Here is a 24,878-nt window from a genome sequence, read left to right as displayed (position 1 = left end):
ACCTACATTTTCCGCATTCTCCTTGACGATTGGGTAAATTAGCAAGGTCTATGGGGGGTACTCACTGGACGCTATACACGAACTTATCTCTGTGACGTCACGGCGCGGTGGTGGCGCGTCGGTCGCACTTCCGGTCTGGGGCTGTGGGCAGAAGTCCCCATGCCAGACGTGTATTCCTGCGTTGTTTTGAAAGGAACCAGACTAAAACCTAACTTCTCGTCAAAACGCCGCGACTGGGGCCGTACCAAAAGTGTCGAGAAAGGTTTGAAGGTCAGTTTTCACGTGCTCGGTTCGTCCGAGAATCTGGATATGTGCCGTGAAAAGGGAAAAGCAGACGCCGTCGGACAACGATTGCTTGGGCGGGAAGCACTTTGGGTTGAATTCACGGATACTTGTGGCCGTCAGATTTATTTGTTTTGTTCTAACATGAACGCGAGAAAACTGTCAAGTTGTGCGGACCACCTCGGGACTACGTTCAGTGCGTCTTCAAGTTCAAACGGCCGCCTGGTTGTTCGAATTGTCGTCTGCTCTTTCAAACGTTTCTGCTTGTCGTCTGCTCTCTTAGACGACGCCGGTCCGTAGACCAAATGTTGGCGCGGTACTTCCGATAAGAAGTGAGTGCAGGCCTCAAAAGACTTAAATTTGAAGGTTGGTAAGTAGGCTGGATGTAAACAGTAAATACGAGGAGATGTTGGTCATTGTTACCAGTGGCCAACACCGACTTGTTATGCCTAATTCACTTGGTCCGATTCTGCTTTAGATTTTCAGTATCGACGTCGACCATCTCAGCTACGGTTCACGCTTTTGCCGCCCGAGCGGCGTCGCGACTGAAAATTCTGAGCGAAATCTCATCATGCGAATCAGGCTTTAGCGTACAATCTGCGGCGTCCACGCGGAATGAATCGCCGCATGTCACATTATTCACGCGAAGTTTTGCGGTGTAACGAGCCTCGGTAATTTCGCTTACGCCGCTCAGACATCACCAGGAAGACGTAGAACCAACAATTCGAACGCGAAAAAGGGCAGAGGGACTCACACCGACGCCGACAACATCGCATTTCAATGGTTTGTTTATGGGCGACGGCGAGCTTTTTGCCCACACCCCCATCGCGCATGCGTGGCGCCGGTGGCGTCCGCTAGGGGCGCTCCGGGCGCTCCGGTTTGTTTGTAAACATGAGTTAGTGTATAGGGCACAAAAAAAAAAAAAAAAAAAAAAATCGGTATTTTAAAATATTTTTTTTCTATAATTTTTGCGGTAGGCAAAGGGTTAATGAACGGTTTAATGGGCCATCTTGCAATTGCAGCTTTACAGGGAGCCATTATTAAAGGCCAACCCAATTTAGAAAGTTCGCGAACAAACAACGAGCTTTGAGCGAAAGCAACAAGGCGCTCGTTTTTGTTGTGTTTGTCCGTCCCTTCTCGTTTTCTTCCTCAAGCTTAATTATCTCTACCGACCTGCTCGTTCTGTCCTGAGATATTCATCGCTAAAATTTTGCTTTTTTTTGCTTAATTAAAAACCGCGCGCTGAAAGCACGAATGTGGTTGAGTTGATATTGATGCGTTGAAGAATGACACAGTTGTTTCTGTTCCTTCGTCACTAACTCGACAGCGTGTCTTCGGTGGACTCGCCGGCGCCACAGATCAAGACGACTAAGTCACTATTCTACGTACTATTTTCATAACGCGGTTTCTGAATCAAGCGAAGAAAGGCAAACTTTTACGATAAATTTCCCGAACCTCGTTGCCTTTTCGCGAATTGTCGAAATTGTGTTTGCCTTTAATAATAACTCCTTTTAAAATTGCAATTGCACCTTGGCCAATTAAGCCGTTAATAAACAAGTTAACTAACAGATTTTGGTTAATTATTAAACATTGCAACGGTTATTTACCCATTTATTGTCCACCGAGCCCTACAGATATAACGAAAGACGGCATCCACATATCTGCCATATCCTTTTTTTTTTTTTTTTTGTAAAATATGTAAAGTTCTGTAAAGAATAAAACAAAAACACACTGAATGTCTGCGTGAACCAGATACGCCCCCTGTGGAACCATGGGTGTTTCCCTTCGAATACCCAGCTTAGGCGAGACTTACCTGGTTGTCAGAAAGCAGCTGTCGGTTAAATGTATTGTTGTGAGCGTGTAGGTTTCAGATGGTTTACCCTCAAGAGGATAATGCGCTGCATATTGTAACCATGTATGCGCTGCACATTGTAACCATTATTTCAATGCCGTGCTGTAAACTATTACAACTTTTTCCTTGCCTGATCTGCGTGTGCTCATGTTTTCTGCTCAAAATGATGTGAAATTGTTTCTTGTTTCCTTTGAATCTTATAAAGCATTACTTGTTCAGCCCACGTTGTCTTAGTTTTTGGACTTAAGTTCAATGTTAAAACGCGTGATAAAAATTGTCACGGCTTATAAGCCATTTCTTACAAGTGAACGTCGGGTGGTCCTCGAAAGGCCCTGGCAGCCATGAAGAAATAAAAGATTCTCACCCCTTTGCGACCGTCGCTTGGGTGGTTCGTCGCATAAATGAACACAAGAATGAGTGACAAGTGAAGCGAGCTGATTAAGGTCAAGAAAAAGAAGATGGGCAGAAAAGAAGACAGATAAGTTAACGTGGGATATTAAAAACATACTAAAACAATCTTGGACTTTAGTATGTGTCGTTTCGTTCCATTATAAAATAAGATAGGGAAAAAAAACTGCTTCCGAGTTTTAGATATCCCTTTCAAATATCTAATGTTCGGCCTTTGCGACCAAGGAAATAGGCATTTCATTTAAAATGCTCACCATCCGACAAACCGAAAGTCGCAGCTAATTCTGCACTGAAACAACTTGCAATCCGCTTCTTTAAAGTCGCAATTGTTTTTATGTAAAGGAAGGGTAATGTAGCTTGTCCCGTCCAATACCAATACATTGAAGCATCATGTTGCTAACGATCGTGCCGCAGCGTAATTGATGCCGCGGTATGACCGCTGGTAGGTCGTAGCTGTATCAGAAATCCTAAATGCACTCCACCCAAAGCGGCACCAAAGATTCATATTTTCGCGCGTGCAGCCGCGCACGCGCACACCTTCTGGATAACGCGCCGGTGTCGACACCTGTCGCGATCAATACCACGCGCTTCAGGCGAGCCCGGCGAGCCCCTCCCACCCCTCCGGTCCCAACACTACCCAAGTATTCTAGTACACTGTACCACAACCAAACCAGACTTTTCTTAATCGTATAATAAAATACAAATAGCAAGTCTACCTGTCATGCAAGTTTGGTGTGCCTATGGGTGCCGCTTGAGCCCGCCACCTATTGCCCGTTTTCTTGGAGGCATTTCTGCTGCACCCACTCCATCGACACCAACGGCTACGACAACATGGCGGTAGGGCGTCTGCAGTTATGCCAATCTTCGGCTGAAAACGTTGCATAACTTCTATTTAAGTTGATTTCAGTGTCAAATATGGCTGCGTCACACGTGAATAGGCTTTTCAATACGAGCTTCAGTGTTTTTTTTTTTTGTTTTATATATTTACAGTAGCAACCTCTACACTATTGCTGCCGCAGTGCCAACTTGTGATATACGAGACGGCATTCATTTCAACCGCAACAAAATTTTCAACAAATATACATTCGTGTACAGTTGCGTTTACCGAACTCCGATGTTCTTAGGTCGAGCAGCGTAAAGCAGAAAGAAAGAGCGCTAAGTTGTTGGCTCACTCTCAGCTTAAAAAAAACTGTACCCTTTACTTGCAGTCTGAAGTCGAAGAGATCTTCAAGAAGCTCCAGTGTCAGAAAGGAGTGCTGGGAGTCGTGGTGGCTAACAATGAAGGCAAGTCAAACAATCCCGCAGCTCTACAGATATCACGAGTAGTGTTTAAGTAGCTCATTCTCAGACTGGATCAAGCAAACAGAAAGGATCAGGTATCCACGATCACTTGGTTTTGATTGCGATGTATTGGGCTACTTCCTCCTGTTGCTGTAGATATTTATTACCTATTTATTTGCCTGCCACACAAACTCGTGATTCTCGGGACACCATTTTCGACATACCCGGATCTAACGTGTGGCCACTCAGCGTGCCTTACCACCCTGAAGCTGTCAGAAGACAGTAGCACTATTCGCCTCGAAAGTTTGCACTTGTGTCGTACGACTCGCCAAATTCCTGCAGGGGTACCAATCAAGACAACGCTCGACAGTGCTACCACGTCCCAGTATGCCAGTCTGATCACTCAGCTGTGTGACCAGGCACGGACCACCCTGCGCGACCTCGACCCTGGCAATGACCTCACATTCCTGCGGATGCGAACCAAGAAGCATGAAATCATGATTTCGCCAGGTAAGCCCTGTGTCGCAGTGAGCTTGCACTCTAGTGTACGGGCGCAGTTGCCGAGCAACTTTCAACGAATTACTTCATTTTTAATGTGCCTTCTTTTTTTTTTTTTTTTTTTTTTTTTTGTGATGCAGAGAAAATTGTAAGTAGGAGGGGACGGGTCAGGCATTCTGAACTGGGGCACTATTAGTTTGCTTGCTTGTTTTCTTCTTTTTTGTTCCCGCACTTGGAGTCGTTTGGAGTATGGCATCTCGAAATAAAACAGAACATTTTGCTGAAAAAGACCAGAGTCGTTTAGCTTGGAACTGCACCAAGGGAGTTGGGCAAGACATTGCGAGCAGTTTGACGTTTTAACTGCTTGTCAACCTGTTCACGAGTGCCGACTGAGCCGTCGAAAAGAAGGCATTAAGCAGGACCATCCATGCGGGAAGTGCCATTATGGGAGAGTCTGTAAAGGTTTCTAAATTATTTCTGAAGATACACCTTGACTGTAGGCATGCTATCAAATGATCTAAATCACTCAGACTGTGTGCCAGGCGTCCAGGCTCCGGAATTATGGACCTCGAAGCTGTGTGGAGAGATACAAGCAGGCAAAATGTTGCTTGATAGGCTCTGCTCCTACTGCAACATTGCCCCAAGCGTCATTTTGAAAGATAGAGCCCTATATCACCTCGTATCACTCACCCCACGCTTAGGCTCTAAATCGCATTCATCGCACCAGTTCGTCTGCACTGGTGACGTTATTTGCATTCCAATTCCTATACATCTGTCTGGAGTGAATTAATGCAGTGTAATGGGCAGATGCAAACCAAAATCACCATTGCCACCTGTGAATGCCACAGACTTTGCAGTAGTCTGTTCTGCGGGGTCCACTCTGTGCTGGTCACCGGACTATTAATGCAAAGTTTTACTGTACAGGGTCATCCATTAGGAAGATACATAGAAAGGGGGGACAGACAACAGTGACTTCAAGCTAGCAACAACATTTATTGAGCCGAAGTTTGCATATATAGGTGAAGGAGGGGAGGGTGAAAGACACCACAGTGGAAGGGGGAAAAGTAATGGGAAAAGGGGTAGAGGCAAGAAATGAGGGACGATCCGGTGAGGCTGACATCTAATCTCTTGGAGCTGTGAAAACGAGGGACTAAGCTCTGGCTCCAAAGAGTTTATCTCCCTCCTGGATAAGCCTATGGGGGGGACCCGAAGTTGTTTTGACTGCGGTGCATGGCGAAGGCCTCCATGATCTGTCGTCCATATCCTGAGTCGTGACCTCCAATCCTGGTGGGCGGAGGAAGGTCGGCCGAACAGGGTCCGCTGCACTCAGAGGTGTGTTTGGCAATCGGGTGGTAACTAATCTCCGAAGTGCCAGAGGCTGCTTTCTTGATCTCGTTCGCATGTTCCCTCACCTCATCGTTTAGGCACCAGCCCGTCTGTCCGATGTATTTAGCACCGCAGGACATGGGAATTGAATACACACACTTTTTATAACAGGTTACATAATTGGTCTTGTGATTTTTCTGGCAAGTGGGCGCTGGACCGGGGTTGGTTGACCTTTCTACAAATAGAAGCTAATTTAAACTTGCACGAAAATACCACGTTATGTTGAAGCCGAGCGCGATGGATTTCAGACGATCTGAAGTGTTGCGTATGTAGGGAATGCATGCGAAGCGTGACATAGGAGGGAGGGGTTTGGACCTGTACCACGCAACAAGTTTTTTGATTGTTGTTTCAATCACGTCTCTCGGGTATCCTGCCTTGATTAGGCGGCTAATTTGCTTGGATAGGCTGCAGGTGGAAAGATGCTGACAGGATTTAGCTTTGGCCAATGCAATTAGGTTTCGGATGATCCCATTTTTTACATTCCTCGAGTGTGAGCTGTTGAAAATACCGGGCTTAGAGGACCTCTGCTGGTGAGCCCAGCCTTTGCTAGTCGGGACCAACCTGAGATTGAGGAACTGTAAGCCTTCAGGGGAGGGGGTCTCTTTGGTGAACGTGAGCCCGTAGGAGTTTGTAATTTTGCAACGTCCAACTGAGATGGGAAGACATACATTGCTGCTCTGCAAGAGCTAATATGTTTAGCAGTTGAAAAAGTCTTCCGTATATGAATGTTTCCATCAGGTAGTGGATGAAGCCACTAGTTTTAAATACCACTCAACCTTTTTTTTTTCTTTAGCTGTTGGCAAGCTGCATGGCATTTCTAGAGAAGTTTGTTTGCACGAGACAAGGGCGGCTGTAAATATTAGTGTGCGAGGTGGGATTGGCAGCACGCGTGACTTCAATGCAGAGGCATATGAGGTGCGAGCCAGGGTGTCAAGCCGTTCATTATTTCAGTTCGGTTCCGGTTCAGTGATACATTTGAAACGACAGTTCGGTTACTGGTCCACCAAGCCCGAACAGGTTCAAACCGGTTCTTAACTCTACCTTAGTCCGCGCCCACCTGTGCATTTCTTGCGTTAAACAAAAGAAGGGCACAGCTCTCGGTCGTAAAGAAAAAATGTGTCCAAATTGATGCCATTCGCGATAAAAATACAATAGAAATTGTTGACCAGGAGCCAATTCGTTTTTCAATCCTGAATTTTTATTGCCAACACGATTGTATGCAAATTACGTGGCCATACAGGTACTCGGAGAAAGTACCAGATTGTACTGATATATGTGAAGTTAATCAGCCAGCACGCAGAATGACGCCGTGACTGTAGCACGCTCTGAGCTTGCAAACGACCCGCTTTCAATGACTGACCATGACCAGAAGACGAGAAAGACAGCAAAGGGCAGTAAAAATATAATTCAAACAAACAAGAAAAAGAAAAAAAAGGACCAGGCAGCATGCTGCACTTGAAAAAAGTGAAAGAAAACAAAAATACTTTCTTTGGGCAGCATCCAGAGTCCTACCTCATTGCTTTGCCTCTTCAGTGGTGGCTCACTCCAGTTTGGGTCGAATTATTGTTTTATAGGCGAGTAATTTTGTCGTAGCAGGGGCCAGATAGAGGTTCCGCCTCAAAAAAGCTAATGATCTCGTTGAGTTGGCGATTATATTGTCGATGTGTTCATTCCACAATAATGTTTTAGAAATATTGACACCTAAGTATTTGTATAATGAGACACTTTCTAATTGTTGTGACAGTAATGAATATTCACGGGATGATTCAATCAAGTTGGTGGTAACGGTCATTCGTTTGCATTTTCCGGGGTTAATATTCATCTGCCAATGGGTGCACCAGGAGCTTATGGTGTCGAGATCGTTTTGAAGAATGTAATGATCTGTTGGGTTAATAATTTTCTGTATACAACACAGTCATCGGCAAATAGCTGAATAGTCGAGTTAATTGAGGAAGGAAGATCATTAATATAGATAAGGAAAAGAAGGGGGCCGAGGACGCTGCCTTGGGGAGCACCGGAAGTTACTGGGACTGATGCTGATGAAGAACTGTTGACTGAAACTGACTGCTCTCTTTCTGTTAGAAACGAAGCTATCCAACTGATAACTGAAGGATGGATGTGGAGGAGAGAAAGTTTAAAAAGTAGTCGTTGCTGCGGAACAGTATCGAAAGCTTTCGCAAAATCAATGAAAATAACGTTGGTTTCTGCTGAGGAATGATTATTAAAGTTGAAAGTTTATTAAAAAAAGTTGCGATGGTCCAGGTACGAAATGATACGAGTGTAAAGTACATGTTTCATGAGCTTGCAGGGTACACTAGTCAACGAGATGGGGTGGTAGTTAGATGGATTTGATTTGCTGCCCCGATTTGAAGATGGGTCTAACTTGGAAGAAACGCCAATCGTACGGTACCTCACCAGAATTCAGACTTTGTTGAAAGAGTGTGCCGAGTATGTTGGATGCTGGATGATGAATTTAAGAAATTTGGCCGATATCCCATCGTTTCCAGGAGCGCTAAAAATGCTGGCGAAGAATTAATTCAATGAATTCATTCTTCGCCAGTAAACAGATTTGTTTAATCATTCCTTAGTATTGTACGAAAAAAGAGATACACAAAGAATAGCTTTCCAGCCATTTGGCATAGTAAGATACACTCTTTTTACCTGACGGGACTGCGGCAGGCACTACGAATCATGCCAGCAATTCCAGCGCTGCGATCGTTTCACGTAACTACGTGCCTTGATGGCTCGTAGCGTTGGCTGCAGTCCATCGTAAGGGAAGATGAATCGTAGAAGTGTTTGCCTCTGCACCGACGCTAAGTCGTGCTCCACCCAGGCATTAGACTTATTTGTTTCTTTGTTATTGAGCTGTCTCTCCATCGTTATACTTTAGTCAACACTGCACCGTTGACACCACTGTCGCAAATATTTAATTGACTTCGCATCACCACCTGTAAAAACAGGTGGGAATCACATTTTATTACGCCAAACTGTTAACCGCCACAAGAGATTATGGTTCCGTTCTGGTTCAATATCAGATGTTTGGTTTTGGTTACGGTCTTGTTCCGGTTCAGTCAAAAATAACGCTTTTGCTCCGATTTTGGGTTTAAATTCGGGTTCAGTCCGACACCCTGGTTCGAAGCCTGCCAAAGTAGTTTTTCCTTTTACGATTCCTTAGACATCTGGAAAGCCCCAGTTTATTCTCGGCAATCATTGTGTTCTAGCTTAGAACCTTCCCGAACCTAGAGCATGTACAGCGTATCGAGATCTGTGCAGGCTCTTGCAAGCCCAAGAACCTGAACCGAACCTGATAATGTATTCGCACGAGAGAGCCTTATCTCCGGAGAAAACGGAGTATGTCATAGAGCTGCGAGAAGGAAAAGACACGAGAAGGCAGAAAATCTAGGCGAGCATTCACATGACGGAGTCGCTGGAGTCTTCCTTTTCACGAACCCGCAGCGACCTTCGGGGGCTGATCGAACAAAAGGCAGGGGAAAAAATAAAAGAAAAAAAGGCACCCCATACTTTCCCAAAATTAGGGGGACAAAAGGAGGAGGCCCAGTCGCCCCTACCAGACGACGGGTATTCTGTAAGCCAGTCGCAGATTCTCCTCGGCCCCTCGCGAGCTCAGTGGATAAGCAAACTTCCGTGACGCATAGCAGGTGACCTGGAAACTCAGTGACATTTAGCCTTTTCCTCGGGGAGAAACTTCGTAGTGCGAATACAGATTGACTGTCAGGTCCGCGGGCCAATATATGAGCACCCTGCTCAAGTCAGGTTTGGGCCTATTTATATAGAGCTGCGTGGGATGTGGGACTCCGGTCGGGCCGGTTGGGATTGAGATATCAGGACCAGAAAAAATAAATTTGAGGAATTGCGGTAATTCCCTACATCTTTGAACATGCAAAAATTGGCAGAAAGCGAGTACAAGTTGTAGTGCAGGAAATACCAAAGTAAGTTAATTATGTTGGCATGTAGATGCCACCATAAATAACATTCTATAATAAGTTTCATTCTCTTGGATGTAGACCATCACTGATCTGTCAGAGAGCTGTGAAGAAATGCACTATATTCTCTCACGGCTTGGTTTGCGCAGCCGACGGGTCAACGGCCACTCCGTGGCGATTGCTTGTTGAGAGCTGGTTCTTGTTTCCTATCAAGATAACTCGTGTTCTAGATTTCATTTGCAGGAATTACCAAATGATGCCGACTGAGCTCTTTGGCAAGCTTCCCATTCAGAAACGTTTTCTTCCATGAATTTTCACTCGCACATTAATTTAACTACTATGCATGTTTTATTCACTACAGGCTGTTGCCAAACCATGTTTGGGCATAAAAGAATTTGTATCAGTAAGCCAATAAACTGAGTGCAATGAAACTTGTAACAAAGGTGTCAGTGGTGCATTACCATACTCAAATTTCGTGTGTCTAGGTTTCTGGGGAAAAATGCAAGAAAACAAACTTGTCATTTGCTATGCGCGAGAGGAAAACAGAAGCAAACCACCAGGTTGACGCTGCTACTCGTATATGGCACCACATGGTACAAAAACTTGAGTTTCTCAGAGATAAACACCCTAAAGCAGATTGTACTATGTGCGATAGGATATGCGAGTAGCAGCGTTAGAAGTGGTTTGTTTTCTTTTTCTGTCATGGCGTAAGAAATAACAAATTCTTCTCCAATTTTTTTTTTTTTTTTTTTTGCATTAACCCACAATTACAAAATTTGAATATAACATAAATGCACCACATAAAAACATTTGTGTAAAGTTTCATTGCACTCCATTTGTTGGCTTATTTGCAAGATTTTGTTACGCCCAAATAGTGCTCCGAAACACCCAGCAGAAGTAAAATTCCGTAAATCGGTCCAGTCTTCTAATGTCCATACAATGATTATAGACACAGTTCCTGGGCGCGAATGAAGTATGGTGTCGCTTACGTTCTTTTTTAAACGGGTATAATTCTAGTAAAAAGTATGCACCCCACAGAAGAAAAGAAGTTGATGCTGTATTGGTCAGAGATAATAAAGTGAGGGTGCAGGTGAGCTGGTGAATGTTAACCATGTTGAATAAGCCTGAGACTGGGGCAGAAATTAACATATGAGTCGAAGGAAGAGAAAAGGACAAGACAATGTCTCAAACTCAGCTCAAACTCAGTCGAGCAGAGTTTGAGACGTTGTCCTGTCCTTTTCTGTTCCTTCGACTTATATGTTGATTTCTGCCCCAGTCTCAGGTTTATTCAACATGGCTGTATTGGTCTCTGCCAAAGATCCTGTTTAGGAAAATTAATAATGTTTGGTATTATTAGGTCCTTAATTTAGTAATCAGTGAGGTTAAGGACGTGGTTTCGATTAAAAATTTTAGGGCATCATTGAAAACCACTATATCGGTGTACTTTAGAAAAATGTAAGGCGTGTGCAGCATTTTACGACATTCCAAAAAAAGCTATTAAATTTGGACGCGTTTTTAAGTTTGCTTTTTATCAAAACCTCATCCCTGCACCAGCAGTCCTGCTTCCCTATGGCCAAAGCGCACAATGTGTGTTGCCATGCATTCTTCGCACGAGGAAGGTGCACCAAAGAATCAAAGCTTATTTTTGCAATGTCATTCGAACAGCACAGCGTTCCACTTCACCAGTTGGCTCACACCAAACTTCCTTCTCTTTTATGAGGGAGGCAATGCAACATTGCAAGCTATGACCATGGGAAGCAGAACCGCTGGTGCGGAGATGTTTTAGTAGGGAATCAAAACTTAAAAACTCGTTGAGATCGAGCTTTTTTGCTTGGAATGCCGTAAAACGCTGCGCTTGCATTCTATTTTTGTAAAGTGTGCCTATTTAGTGGTTTTCAGTGATGCCCAGGAACTTTCTAATTGAAACCATACGTTTAAATTTAATTACCGTAAAATCCCAAGAGATAGCCCGCCTAAAATCGAGAGAAAATTGGGTGAAAATAATGAACTTTCAATGTGCAATCAAGAAGAGCTGAAAAAATGCTATCTTTAGATCATGTGTCTCTGTCAACCTTGTTATCGCAGCGAGGGGCAATGAAGCAAAGATGACTACTTCCCAGTCAGTAATGTTTGCTTATATCCTACCGTAGCCAACTAAATGCATTTATGCCAAGGTCATCATTGATCCGGACACTAGAGTTACTAGGAGTGGGCTATCTTTCGGTGTTTAAAAGAAAATAATGAATAAAGCCAAAAATAGGAGTGGGGCAGCTCTCGGAATTTTACGGTAGTTAATTACTCAAAAGTAATTAGGAACCCAATTATACCAAACATTATTAATTCTCCTAAATAGGGCCTTTGGCAGAGACCAACGAGACATTAACCTTTTTTTGTGTAATGTGTACTTTTCGCAGGAGCGATTTGGCCAGTGTTCTGTGAAGCACTCAGCAGAAAAGCAGTCTAGTGTGCTGCATCAAATCAGTCTTACGTTAGCGCTAGATTCTACAGTTAAGCGGACATCTGCACCCACGGCACCCGTTATTGTATTTTGTTTTGGCAAGAGCTTGCTTTCTTAAACATTTATTTAACTTTTACATTTGTCCTCCAAGTGTACCTACCACTATAAAATTGCTAAGAGAGTTAAAAAACAAGCCCTATATTTGAGAAAGAAGACACATCTGCATCAAAATTCAGGAAGGCACACGAGAACATAAATATTATTACAGCAAATTTAGTAATTTAAAGCTTCATTAATTTGTAGACGACATTAGTATTATCTACGTTACACCCCCAAAATGCCACTTTCTGAAGGGGCACAAGGGACATAAAAACTGCTTCCCATGCCATGAAAGACTATTTGGATAAAAACTAAAATAGCACCAAACAAGGAAATGTGAAAGTGGAGGAAACAAGTGCATACACTTTTGCACATTGTCATTTTAGTGCTTTAATGCATTTTGACAAAATCCTGGCGGTGTCTTTTGTTTGTCAGCTACAGGGAGGGGGAGAAGGTGACATGGTACGACACTCCCGTTGGTCCGAAGCACTGACCTCGGCATGAGTCAACTTCTCTTCCTCTCCCCGTAGCCGAGAAACTGACAGACACCGCCGGGTTTTTGTCAAAATGAGCCCTTTGGTTTTAGTCACTCACATGCACGGCTGGTGCGGAGCCAGAGAGGAGGAGGCGCTGCGCAACGCCCCCTAGAAAACAAAGCCTTAGTGCTGAATGAGATTGCATCATCAGAGAAGGCCAACGCTGGACACAGAGTGGAAACGAATGCCGCGTCAGCGCTCGGCTTAGAGTCAAGATTGAACTTTTGAGCCAAACATTTGACGTAATCATTGTGTCCAATCTGGGCCCAGCATATTGGCCTTTTCTGATGACGCCATCTCATTCAACACTATGGCTTTGTTATCTAGGTGTTGTTGTGCCGAGGCGCGGTGGAATGCGGGCGTGCTCAGTTGCCACTCTGCTGTTTGTTCTTCGCTCTGGGGTTCTGTAGTAGCGGTGCGTGGGATGTGATGTGTGTGTAGTTAAAAAGGTTGGATGCGGTTCCTTCCACGAGTGGTAGGGACGACTGTATCCAAAGGCATCGACATACTCTGACAGCCAGAGAGTACAGAAACGGGGTGAAAAAACTACAGGAAGATCCATTGGTGGATTTTTAGGGAATGCGTTAGCATAACCCTCGGTAAACGCCGCACACGTCCCCCTTTGGGAAACGCTACCACTGACCCCATAACGAGGTTAAAAAGAGGCAGCAAAAGAAAAAGCCATTCCCCAAGAATCCACCAATAAATCTTCCTGTAATATTTTTGCCATGAACCAGTTTGTTTAAATTTCTAGTTTAATTACAAGAGAAAGCCTACTGCAGGATAAAGCTAGCAAGTCAACTGTTCATACTAAGAATCTGCAACAAAGCACTGGAACTGTTCCTACACACCTTAATTTTCTAGCATTCACATGCACAGCGCATCGCTTTATATTCTGGTCTTTGCATGGACACAGACTTTTCAGATGTAGCGACTGTATCAGGAACTTGGCTACTGACATCTTTGGGATATGCGCCGAGAAAAAGGAGGAGACAAGAGCGCGCGGGGACGTCTGGATGCCCAGTTTTGGTTGGTATGATTAGTGGGCTGACCTAAAGCTAGCTGCCTTTGTCTCCACTGCACTCATCGAACACGTTAAAATTGGAAAACCAAACGCCAGCGTTGTGCGTTCTAGCACGGTCGACGTGTGCAGTGGTGCAGCTTTAGGTGTACCCACTAATTATACCAACCAGAGCTCAGCGTTCCGACAGCCCTGAGAGCTCTCGTCCCTTTCTTTCTCAGCAAATAGCTCACGGCTTTATGATTAAACCGACACATAGCGTGCAATGTTTAACGTTCAAAGAATCATCAAGTTCGCAACAGTGGAACAATTGCTTGTCGATTTTAAGTTATTGGATTAGGAGTGCAAGTCTACATTTTTTCATGTTAGCGTCGGAATTAATTTCGGAGCTGACAATCCTATGGCTCTTGTTAGCCAGATCTTTCACAGTGTTGCCTTGAAAGGAAGATAATAGGCTGGTTACTCCAACTCTCATTGTGCCTGGCGTCAACATATCCATCACAATCACTTTTCCATTACACTCCCCTGTATGTATTGTGGTAAACATTTGTGCATTATGTGTGTTCATAGTTTCAGAGTCTGTGGATGCCCAAGTATAGGAGTATTAAACCACCATGAAAAAAGAGCATGCATATTTGTCGAAATCGTTGAAGCCCCACTTTGCACGGGCCAGACCTTGCAATGCGGCCCACAGCGAAAGTTGGCTGGCTATTGGTGAAGGTGGCAAGTTTCTGTCACAACCTTGACCTTCTGCTTCTTTTTCTGTTTGCAGATAAAAACTACATTCTGATCGTGCTTCACAACCCCACAGGATGAAAGTACTCATTGCACCCAAGCAGAGCACGATGGTTTTTATCAAATTTATTTTATGGACCCTTCTTTTTAGTGAGGCACTCTCGGTAAGGACGATACACAACCAGAACAGGAATAAAATGTAAAAAAAACTTGAGCAGTGTATTCCTACTTTTACTTCGTCTTGCTGTATCTTCTTTCTACACTGTGGCCTGTGACGATACATGACTAGCCTGTATATTCCATTACAATGCATTGTGACATAGCTTGGCACGTCGTGTTGGTCAGCTCAGTGACCACTGGATTTCAGGAACTCTTCGTAGGCCTTTTCATCCATGAGAGATTTCAGCTCATCAGGATTTTTTAGCTCCAGTTTGAAGATCCAACCTGAAACATTTGTTTGAAATGCTCACTAAACATCCCGGAACACTGAAATGGTACTAACGCAGAGCTCTGGATTTCCCTGGTCCTGTATTTGCAACTAGAGGGAAATAACAAGGATAAGGCTGAACAAAGTATTCATGAGGGATGGGAGTCAAGTTGATATTGGAATTCAATTATAATCATTTGTATGTGTTATTTTTTTTTTCATGTATATACAATGTTATGCAGATTGCGCATAAAATGCTTCATTCCTTTCTTTTTCTTACAATAATTTTTTTTTTTTTTATACAACACCCTGTCAGGGTGCCTTGAGGTACAGTGGACTCGCAATAATTCAAACCTGAATATTTCATACTTCCGGTAAGTTCAAACGAACTTTAAAATTTTGGTTGTTTGGCCATGTTTTCAATGCATTTATAAGTTGCTCAATTCAAACAGTGTTTTCGCTTAAATCATACTATTTGTTCATCGCGGTGAGTTAGCCCTGCTGAGAGCGCTTCTCACCGAGCACCTGTGTACTGCAGGAAAGCAATACCCACGAAGCTCACGGGCAGTGCTTTTCCATAGTATGCGGGAGCTCGGTAAGAAGCGCACTCGATGAGACTAACCCACTGCGAATATGCAAGCAGTACTGTCCTGACAATCTGCTTTTATTATTCATGCTTGTTTTTTTGTTGTTGTTTTTTTTCTGAGAGGGTTAAATTCGAGATTAAAGAAAATATTTGCATATAGCAAGCAGATTTATAAATTCCCTCGATTAAAATGGCTGGACATCTCTCTAGGTTTAATTTTATGTCAAATCTGTCATTTGACCCCAATGTAGGCATTGGACTTTCCGAGGCCATGGTTCATAGATATAGTTACATTAAAACTAACTGAGCTTAGAAGTGGACAAGTGGAAGGTTGGGAACAACCTTCACGAGTTCAGCTGAATTTTTGTTTAAGCATGGTACAAAAGTAGTATAAGGCTTGGAGAAACTGTTCAATATTCAATTAGAAAATATTCGGCCAAAATCGCTATTCGCTTTGAACTTCACCAATCTGTGGCTTTCTGGAGTCAGAAGAAAAGATCAGGAGATAACGGAGGTTAGCCAAAGCGGCCTGCCTGGCAGCTTTTGAGTTGCGGAAGGGGATCGACAGATGAAAGGAGGAAAGAAAAAGCAGAATTGACATGAATCACTTGCTAGCACCCGTATTAACACTAGCTGATGAATCCTGCACATACTTGATCATGAGTGCCAAAGTTACATGTGTGGCAAATGCATAAATGGCTCATCATTTGTACAGCATTTGTTACCATAACAAGGAGTTCGTAGTCGGTTCCTGCGTTTCTGCTGCATCCGCAACCTGCGGTATCCTTTTCCATAACACAGGAGTTTGCAGCAAATTCCCGCGTTTATCGCATTGTGAAACAAATTTTGTGTCCGCAGCATCAGTTCCCGTGTCTCGAGGTTTGTAACGGGTGCCCCGGTGTTTATCACTACTTTTTGATAATTTACCTGTCACATCCCCAAGGATAGACCCCCCCATGTTTTTCACCATTTACCACTTCATTTTGGGTATGCATTTACTCTGGATTTTATGACATATGCCTACTGAGCTGCACCTAGTTTTATTGGTGCTAACTGCAGTATTTGAAAATTTTCGTTAAAAGATCTACAGTAACCAGATAGCGCCACTTTTCATCCGTTCACCCTCTCCCCAGGGTGCGCAGCTTCATGCTCATTGACCGTTATTAAACGAGTGTGGTAGGAACCTCCAACGGCGTCTGAAGTCTCTTTCTTGCCGGCGTTGTCGCGCCAGTCCCGGCTCTCGGCTACCTCCGTCTGTGTCATGCAAGACCCTCTTTATTTCCGCAGGCCTGCATGGGCTCTGTGCCTTCTTTTATTTTTACGGGTTACTCCGTTTTTCTAATTACTACACTAACCATTTTTATTCTACTGGAATAATGCTGTTGGTCTACAAGCTCTGCATAGATTGTAATGAAAGCATTTGCAGCCCTAATTCAGCCCAAATGAGACACTGCTGATTGCACTTTCAGCCTAGTAGCACAACGCAGCCTCGCGAAAATGGCGACTACAGCAAGAAACAGCTACCTTCATCATAGCACGAGCTGTTCACGAGAGCAGGTTTGTCCTCCAATGCCTTGTTGACTTCGGTAACCTTGCCAGACACAGGTGTGTAGATCTCGCTGGCTGCCTTCACACTCTCAATGGCACCGCACTCATCTGAAGAACAACATAATCATTTGGAGCAGATCTGGCATCAAGCAAGAAAAAAATAAAGCAGGCACATCTAGTCACTGGCCCTCGGCGAGCTCTAAACCAAAATGGAAGTCACGTGCAGTTCCTCGAGTGGCCGCTGCGGGAGAAGTGGTGGCATTGCGATCGCCTTTAGCTCGGTTCTCGAGTACGGATTGGTGCCACTCTTTCTGAGCAGTCTCTATGGCAGTTTCCCAACTGAGTGGTTCTAGTAACGTTGGTTCAGGGGAAGCTCCTCCCACCCCTTCCACTTTAGTAGAGCGCTGAAGAGGTTGCCCCCTCTTCAGCATTTGCTCTGCTAAAGTGGAAAGGGGTGGCAGTTTTTCGATCCTCCAAGATAAGCAGAAAAAGCTGGTGATTGTGTTCATGTTGTGTTGCACTCTTCATACATGTACTCATCCATGCAAGACCTGTACCTGTCAGTCTAGGAGGCATTGGTGTTACTTCCCAGTGATACTTCACAATCACTGGTTTGTCCAAGGTCTTCGGGACCCATATTCGTCACTATTCAGCTCAAAGCAGTAGCAGCAGAGTCTCCATCAAAACACAAGAAATTCCTCGACTTCCCAAACCCTACACATTCTAAAGCAGCCAATCAGGCATTGCTTAGTGCACCCCAACATCTACTATTCCTAGACGTTTGTCAAAAGCAAGTACTGCCATAGGTTCAAGCCCAACCAACCTGAACTTCCCAAACATCCCCCCAGTTTGGAAGCCACCAACTTTTCGAGAGACAAGGAAAGGTACCAAGTAAGGAAAATGCCCATGCGTGAGCTGGGCATTATTGGAGCATGTAAACTTCACAAGCATTTAGATTGTACAAGTACAGCATAGCAACTGGCACCAATGCCCTTAAGGAGCTGTGCAACAATTTCAGGGCTTTGCTTAAATAATTGTGGAAGTTGATGCCTGACACTTCTGCAGTGAACTACAGAAAACAGATTTTGCCTGGATACCCTAGTTTTTATTTAAAAAAATGAAAAAGATCCAGGTTTTTGCACCCTCTCAACTCGTACATCGTCTTGCGGGTCACGTGCGCAGCGACGTCACTTGAGTAGGCGCGGGGTTCCGGAAAAGTTCTCTTCTTAGAGCCATCAGCGAGCAGCGAGAAATCATCCGCTCGCGACCGCGTGACCACGTGCTGGAGGAGGAAAGTCTCATCCGGGTCCGGCCATACCCGTCCTTGCCCGCCCGGCGCTGTCCCCCTCCCGCTTCTGGCGGCTATTCGCGGTTTTGTGGACCTAGGATAGATGGCGCCACTAAAGCTCCGTATAATAAAAGTTTTGTCGATGATACCAGGGTTTTGACGCATTTATATATATGTTGGAACGACAAAATTTGTAGAAAAGTTACCTTTTATCGAGCAGGTATTCGCACAACTTGCTATCTTTTTTACAACTACCCAAGTGACGTCACGCCGCTTGTTTCTCATGGCCACCGCTCGTGGCTGCAGGTCGGGAAATATTCTAAGTTTTAACTCGCTATTACGCGGCGGAATCGCAACATTTCGATGAAAGGAGGTGTATTTTCTGCCATTTGTGACACAGTGAACAATATCAAAAGCAGAAAATGCCAATTCTTTCAACGTTAAAATCGTTGCACAGCTCCTTTAAATGCAGTTTTGCAGTATCATCTCTACCTATGGGATGTGCTAAAATCTGAGCATGGACAAGGCACCTCATTTGAACATTTGCTGCAACAACACTTGACCAGCTTCAATGTGCTATGCTACGGGCATCTCCAATATTGCCGCATGTGTAGCGGTGCTGGCTTTGCACATGGCTGCCACGCAAAGATATGGGGTGCAAACCTTGCCGGTTCAGTTCTTTCTTTTACTAATCGCTGCTCTTCTGGAAAGTTCCAGTTCGTTCTTGTCTTTCATGGTGTGTTCCAATTTAGAACATTACCTCGCACTGCACATGCATAAAAAGAAGCAGTACTGCACTGCTTTGAGTCAGTCCCCCTTGTTAATTGCAAAATGTTGTTTGTCTTTGTTTTTTTTTTGCTCTTAAATTCTAAAGTTCTAAATTTATCTTCCCATTTTTATTTGTGACAATAAAAGTTTTGAAACATACCATGTTGGTTCAGATCAAGGTCAACATCTGGTGGCTGGACGTAGACCACATCACCGAGGGCTTCCTAAAATGGCAAATACAATGCCACTTCATTGGACACTGTAACACGAACACAAAGTCAGCACTCTTTCGCATTTTACTTCAAAAGGATAGGCAGACACCAAGTTGACTGCTTAAGTCAAAGCTCCAAATGAGCACTTCCCACCACATTTGTAGTTTCGATGACAGCATTTCAAGAGAAAAACAGAAAACAATAGCAATTGCTTTTTTGCACTAGCAATGTCGCACTACGCCCAGCCAGGCAAGAAGTTAACAGACCCCTTTCGAAAGTCTGCCCTCTGATGGAAGCTGTAGAATCCCTGCACAATGACAGACACAGATGACAGCACAGTCGACACTAGGAGAGGGTGGGTGTAAAACGCAGCGCCAAAAGTGCAACGTCACGTCGCCGGTTGCCTGCCAGAGTTATTACAATGTATGCTAGAGGTTCAGATGGCACTAGTGTCTATGCAACTTCCGGGATGTAAATTGAAGCAGACAGCGACCAGCCTACTTTAGCGACCGGTACTCCTGTGCATTTCTAGGAGAAAATGCGCATGCATTTTGTCTCTTCGCGAGAAAATAACATAAGCACATTTGTTATTTCGGTCGTACCGAATAGTGCGTACCTTTATTATCATTGTAAAAGTAAATGCTTTAGTTACAGTATTTTTCTTCACCAGTTAACAATGTTAAACTTGCTATATTTAAGGCCCAAAGTTCTGTTCCAAGCAGGTATGTAAAAATTAGCGACAATTCTTAGCAAAATAAAAATCGAAAGGAATGTAGAGCGTGTTCAAGGTTTGCCAGCACTTTGGCGGTGCTATTGCTAATATGCCCAACCTGTCACCATATGAAAATAAACCTGTCGTGCGTCTTTACTAGCAGTTAAAAACATTTGTAACGCAAATAAAGTATGTGGGCTATGAAAGGTGTTTCTCTTTATTATTTCCTATGCTGGGCAGCTTTTATTGGACACTTGTTTTATGACATCTCCTTATTTTCAAAGGTTTCGAGTGTGTAGGTGATACATGGTGGGGAAAACAGCTGGGTGATGTTTTGAACACAGAACAAGCATCTTTGCAAATCGGACAATATTATGTGGCCTCCAATTTATTTTGATTGTCTAAATACACAGGAAGTTACTTCCAGTGTTGCTGCATAGTTCTTTCCTTCTCTTTTGGTTTTCCAGAAGTCCTTCATTCATCCCCTATGCTGAAAAACACCGACGCCGTGTTTGCGCTAACAGTCTAACAGTGTCCGACAGTGCACATAAATACATGCCATTTTATTTTTTTATTTTTTTTAATGCTATGAATTTTAAAGAAAAACGTAACTGGCCACTTTTTTCGTCTGCGAGACTGAGAAATGTTCTAAGTTACCCAGTACGTACAAATTATTTGTGATATTTGCTCTCATAATCGAGCACAGGGAGAAAAAACACTCACTTTTTCCCATAAAAATGTGTTACCAGAAATCAATTTTTGACTGGTTGATGTCTGCTTCAATTTGCAACAGCACACTAGCGCCAGTTGAACCTTTAGCGTAGATTACAATACTCTATGGTCTGGTTATCATTGGCTAAACCAATCAAGCGCATGCCTGCACCATAACCTTACAGTTTTAGTCTATGCATTTGTGCTAGTTACTTCTAGTTTTAGATTTGCACGTACAGCACTGTCGGTTACTTCGCCATTGTGCAGTGGTTCTGACCTTCTAACAATCAGCATGTGACTTTCGAAAGGGGTTTATAGCTCCACGCAAGCAGGTGTTTTCTTCCAAGGAACGCATGACTGGTGGCTTGTGCTCAAACTAGTGCTGATGCCACAGGCTCGCCCATGTGAAGCAGCAAGGGAGGTGCCTATCGATGCAAACAAACTGACATTATCTGTGTCTGGGTCCCTTTTCTAGGTGAAAGGAGGGAGGGATTTGCAAGGTCACGAACAGTAGGCACTCCCCAAAAGAAGGAATCAACATTGAGCAAATAAAAAAAAACAAAGCTGTAAAGCACTGTCAAGGAAGAAAAAAAAAAAAAAAAGCTCTTAATTTCATATTTTTTCAGCCCACCCTCACATGAGTGATCAAGTGATCGTTCCACTTGCCTTCTCCAGAATCATCTCCTTCTTTCACTCGGACCACCCAGACACAGATGATGAAGGCAGTTTGTTTGCACTGATGGGCTTCCCCCTTGCTGCTTCACATGGGTGAGCCCACGTGAACTACCATAAAAGAACGGGGAAGTGCCCACCCCACTTTCACTGAAAACTTGGTTAGACATGGGTGCTTGTTCGGTCAAATCGGGAAAAACCAAGATGGCGGTCAACATTGAGCCTTGAAAGCGGGGTGAACGGGATTGGAGAGAAAGCATTTATTTATCTTCACATGATAAATGATGCTGAGACTAGTACCTATTCATTATCACTGAACCCATGAAACAACTCTTTCGAGTTGGTGCAGAATAGGAGGTCAATGCTCCAATCACGAGTAGTTTTCCCCTTTCCATCACAAGAAAGCGTATATCCCAGTCATCGCCGCTGGCGGTCTCGTTGCTGCTGCAACGGGGTGAATATTTTCAGCTGACGCCAGCACTTTGGAGGTGGTGGGCGCTTAACGTATACCTTTCAGAATTCCCAAGTTTGCGAAATGTTAATAGTGGGCACTTATATGAGGTGCACGCTTCCACGGTAGTTTGAGCGCAAGCCACCATGGTCATGCACTCCTCAGAAGAATAAAATGCCCACTCACACAGAGCTATTAACTTCCTGCCTATTGTAAATGTGGCAGATGCTGCAGGTGAACTATGCTATTAATTAGTCTAAGGGTCGTCACACCATGAGCTCACCACAGGGACAGCAAACCAAACTGCAAAGTCCGTACCTGAGCATGCTGGGAAATGCCAACGGTTCCTATTTTTCCCTCCACGGTGACCCACTCGTGTTTTTCAGAGAATCTCCTTTCTGCATGAAGAAACAAGGCGAGATGAAGTTGGCAAATGATAAACATGCACAGACCTTATCAAGCAACAAGATAGGACTCATAGAGGATCAAGAGCCAGTTAGTGCTGGCCCTGTGGATGCCATTTCAGTGTCGAATTTGGACAGTTGTACCTTTTACCGTCCTACACCATAGTACTGCAAATTTTGTATTTCATAATGGGTTGATTGACTTCATAGGGAGATCTATAGTGCCACAGCGATTAAGGCTACAATTACGAGGTAACCATTGCAGAAAAAAAGGGTATAGAAAGAAAGATATTCTAGAAGCTAATGACAGAATAAAAGAATCAACATGAAGCACAAATTTAGTGTGACAAAGACTCCGGCAAGACAGTCGATAGAAACTTTTGGCTCACGGCCAGTCGGGTCATGTTTTGCTGCCACAGTCGGCAGCAATACGAATGCCCCTGACTTTGCATATTCCTCGAGTAGAACTATACCCCATTTACCCCTAAGTTGACAGTGCGGTGGGAGATATGCGCTCGTTGGACCACTCACACCTCTATTATCAATGTGATCATGCTCTCGCCCATAGCCAAGTGCAGAGAGAGAAGTCAGGTGACGACAGGAAGGCGGTTAATACGCAGCTTGCAAGCATCGCCATTGCTGGGTACTGACTGTTATTTCTACTTACTGGTTTCTTCAACTACAACTTCTGCAGTGTGCAACTAACACAGCGAACCAAACGCTCGCAGCGCATAAAATACTGGTATGGCCTCAAATGATGTCACCTGCAAGCTATGTACTGGTCCTGCAAGCCCGTAGCTCCCACTGTACTATCAGCTTAAAGATGAACGGAATATAGGAAGAAGCAGGATCAAGATGATGACAATAGTTAAATTTTACGGTGCATAGTACAAAGTAGATGGTGCTATTTGTGGGTCAATTCAATGAGCTCGATATTGCACACCTTTGGCTCTATCCCCCTGTATGAGCAGGAGAGTTAGTAGCATGGGGATTGGACCTGATACCCCAGTCACCGGTTTCACTACAAAAACTCGTGGACTTGAATCATATTATTAAACAATTGCCCTCCCTAAGCATATGAATGGGACAGGAGATGGGAGAGACCAGAGTAAGAGAGGATTGCAATCCTCTTTTAAACTGTCCGCTTGTCCAGCCATTGGTTTAGCCTTTGAACTTTGCAAATATGAAACAAACAACAAAAAATCGTACGACACACCTCTGCATTGAGCAGCTCGAAATTCTATTAACTGGTTAGATCACGGTAGTGGTGACACCAATAAATGTCAGAAGCAAAGGGAGGTTACGTCCCTTCATATGCTTCGCTCAACTGGCAAACTTTGACAATTCTTTTTTTTTTCTTTTTTTTTTTTTTGGGGGGGGGGGGGGGGGGGGGATGTGGAATGTTTACACTTGTTAACACGTGAGGGCCGAATATTCGCAGAGTCATGCCACAGGGCGATAACGCTCGAAATTTCTGGCACACTAGCATCTCTCGCGAGATAAGTGGTCTCCAAGGGCTGAGGACGACTGCTGATAAAGGCTGATTCGCTCGTTCCACCGGGCGATTGGGCCTTCAAGGACAGCGCGACTCTACTCGCTGAGCTTCAATCGAGTCGTCGCAATGGTTCCCCCATACATAGCCCATTTATTCATGAAAAGAAACAAAAAAAAAAAAAAAAAAAAAGAAGAAGCCGCGTGCAGCAAGAAACGCTGGTTCGAAACTTTTGAGATGACAAATTCCAAAGGAAATTGAGGATATCGAGAACCAACAAGGTTACCCACTACCAAAACATTATAACTCCGCAATTTTTTTTTTTTTTTTTTTTTTTTTTTTTTTAAGATGCGTTTTGTTTAGTGATTTCTTTCTCCACAGCGTGCACGTGTACGGCGGCCGGCTAGTAGGCGCAGATGCGGGAATGTTTCTGCCTAGCTTCGAACGCCTTCGTATACGCACCAACCCCTTGTAAAAATATGTTATACGTTATTAACTTATTATACATTGCATATTACATTTCTCTTGCGCCAGCAGAGAGGTGGCAAAGCGTGTATGTCGCTACTGCACGATCGAACAAGCCAAAGGTAGAAGAAATGCAGCAGTCAACGGAATGGCACGAAGGATGTGTTTCGAAACTTGAATATCGCACTCACCAGTGTGATTCGCTGCACTGACTCCGAAAGATCGCGAAAATTTCAAACTGCGATGAAGGCACGACTTGGAAACTCCGCGGCTGAAGCAAGATGCACCTCGCACAGCACTCTGCACGACGCACCTGAGAGCTGCCATGACTACGACTAGATAGAGTTTAAAATACTAGACCGTCCGGAAGCTTGCGTAAATTTCAGACTATGAGTAGGGCGAACAAGGTCGCCCGAAATGAAGAGGGAGGCTTTTAAACACGGGCGATAAGGGAATTGAAACGAAACCAGACGACGTTTGTTTTTTAGATCACGTGACAAGAGCCCGTCGCTGCCGTCGCCGCAAGAGGACAGGACCAGTCTAGGGTCACTGGACGCTACAGAGTACGTGCAACTCGACGATCGCTCCAACATATGCTTCAACATTACTGGATCCACTGGATCGCTCGGCTCTAATGTCACG

At 44.1% G+C, this 24,878-nt stretch overlaps 2 protein-coding genes across 4 annotated transcripts in view; one reads left to right on the top strand and one right to left on the bottom strand.

The window, feature by feature from the left end:
- The window catches only part of LOC8026382 (dynein light chain roadblock-type 1), a 44,672-nt gene extending 29,958 nt beyond the window's left edge, over positions 1-14,714 (top strand). The window contains exons 1-4 of one of the 3 annotated variants that reach the window (XM_002403481.5): positions 3,345-3,379; positions 3,751-3,826; positions 4,166-4,333; positions 14,538-14,714. In XM_002403481.5, the coding sequence (XP_002403525.2) occupies positions 3,374-3,379; positions 3,751-3,826; positions 4,166-4,333; positions 14,538-14,581 (294 nt within the window). In that variant the 5' untranslated portion in view covers positions 3,345-3,373 and the 3' untranslated portion in view covers positions 14,582-14,714. The other 2 variants (XM_029980107.3, XM_029980106.4) reach the window with 2 other exon arrangements.
- Positions 14,611-24,787, bottom strand: LOC120838057 (glycine cleavage system H protein, mitochondrial). The gene is made up of 5 exons (XM_040207793.2): positions 24,428-24,787; positions 22,194-22,273; positions 19,278-19,341; positions 17,038-17,169; positions 14,611-14,944 (listed from the first exon to the last, which is right to left on the bottom strand). The coding sequence occupies exons 1-5, from the start codon at positions 24,561-24,563 to the stop codon at positions 14,847-14,849; spliced, it is 510 nt and encodes a 169-aa protein (XP_040063727.1). The 5' UTR covers positions 24,564-24,787; the 3' UTR covers positions 14,611-14,846.
- Positions 24,788-24,878: the final 91 nt, after the last annotated feature.

This window comes from Ixodes scapularis, unplaced genomic scaffold, assembly GCF_016920785.2.
Source record: "Ixodes scapularis isolate PalLabHiFi unplaced genomic scaffold, ASM1692078v2 PGA_scaffold9__187_contigs__length_104089568, whole genome shotgun sequence".
Classification (NCBI taxonomy): Eukaryota; Metazoa; Arthropoda; class Arachnida; order Ixodida; family Ixodidae; genus Ixodes; species Ixodes scapularis.
Note: the sequence above shows the minus strand (reverse complement) of the source record. Positions and strands in the feature narration are given on the sequence as shown.

What these genes read in the sequence shown, in the direction of transcription:
- LOC120838057 (XM_040207793.2), bottom strand. Translation starts at nt 24,563, where the DNA reads ATGGCAGCTCTCAGGTGCGTCGTGCAGAGTGCTGTGCGAGGTGCATCT. An exon ending in CCTTGATCTGAACCAACATG is followed by an intron (nt 17,170 to 19,277) that starts GTATGTTTCAAA and finishes GTTGTTCTTCAG; the next exon opens with ATGAGTGCGGTGCCATTGAG. An exon ending in CAGCTCGTGCTATGATGAAG is followed by an intron (nt 14,945 to 17,037) that starts GTAGCTGTTTCT and finishes CAAATGTTTCAG; the next exon opens with GTTGGATCTTCAAACTGGAG.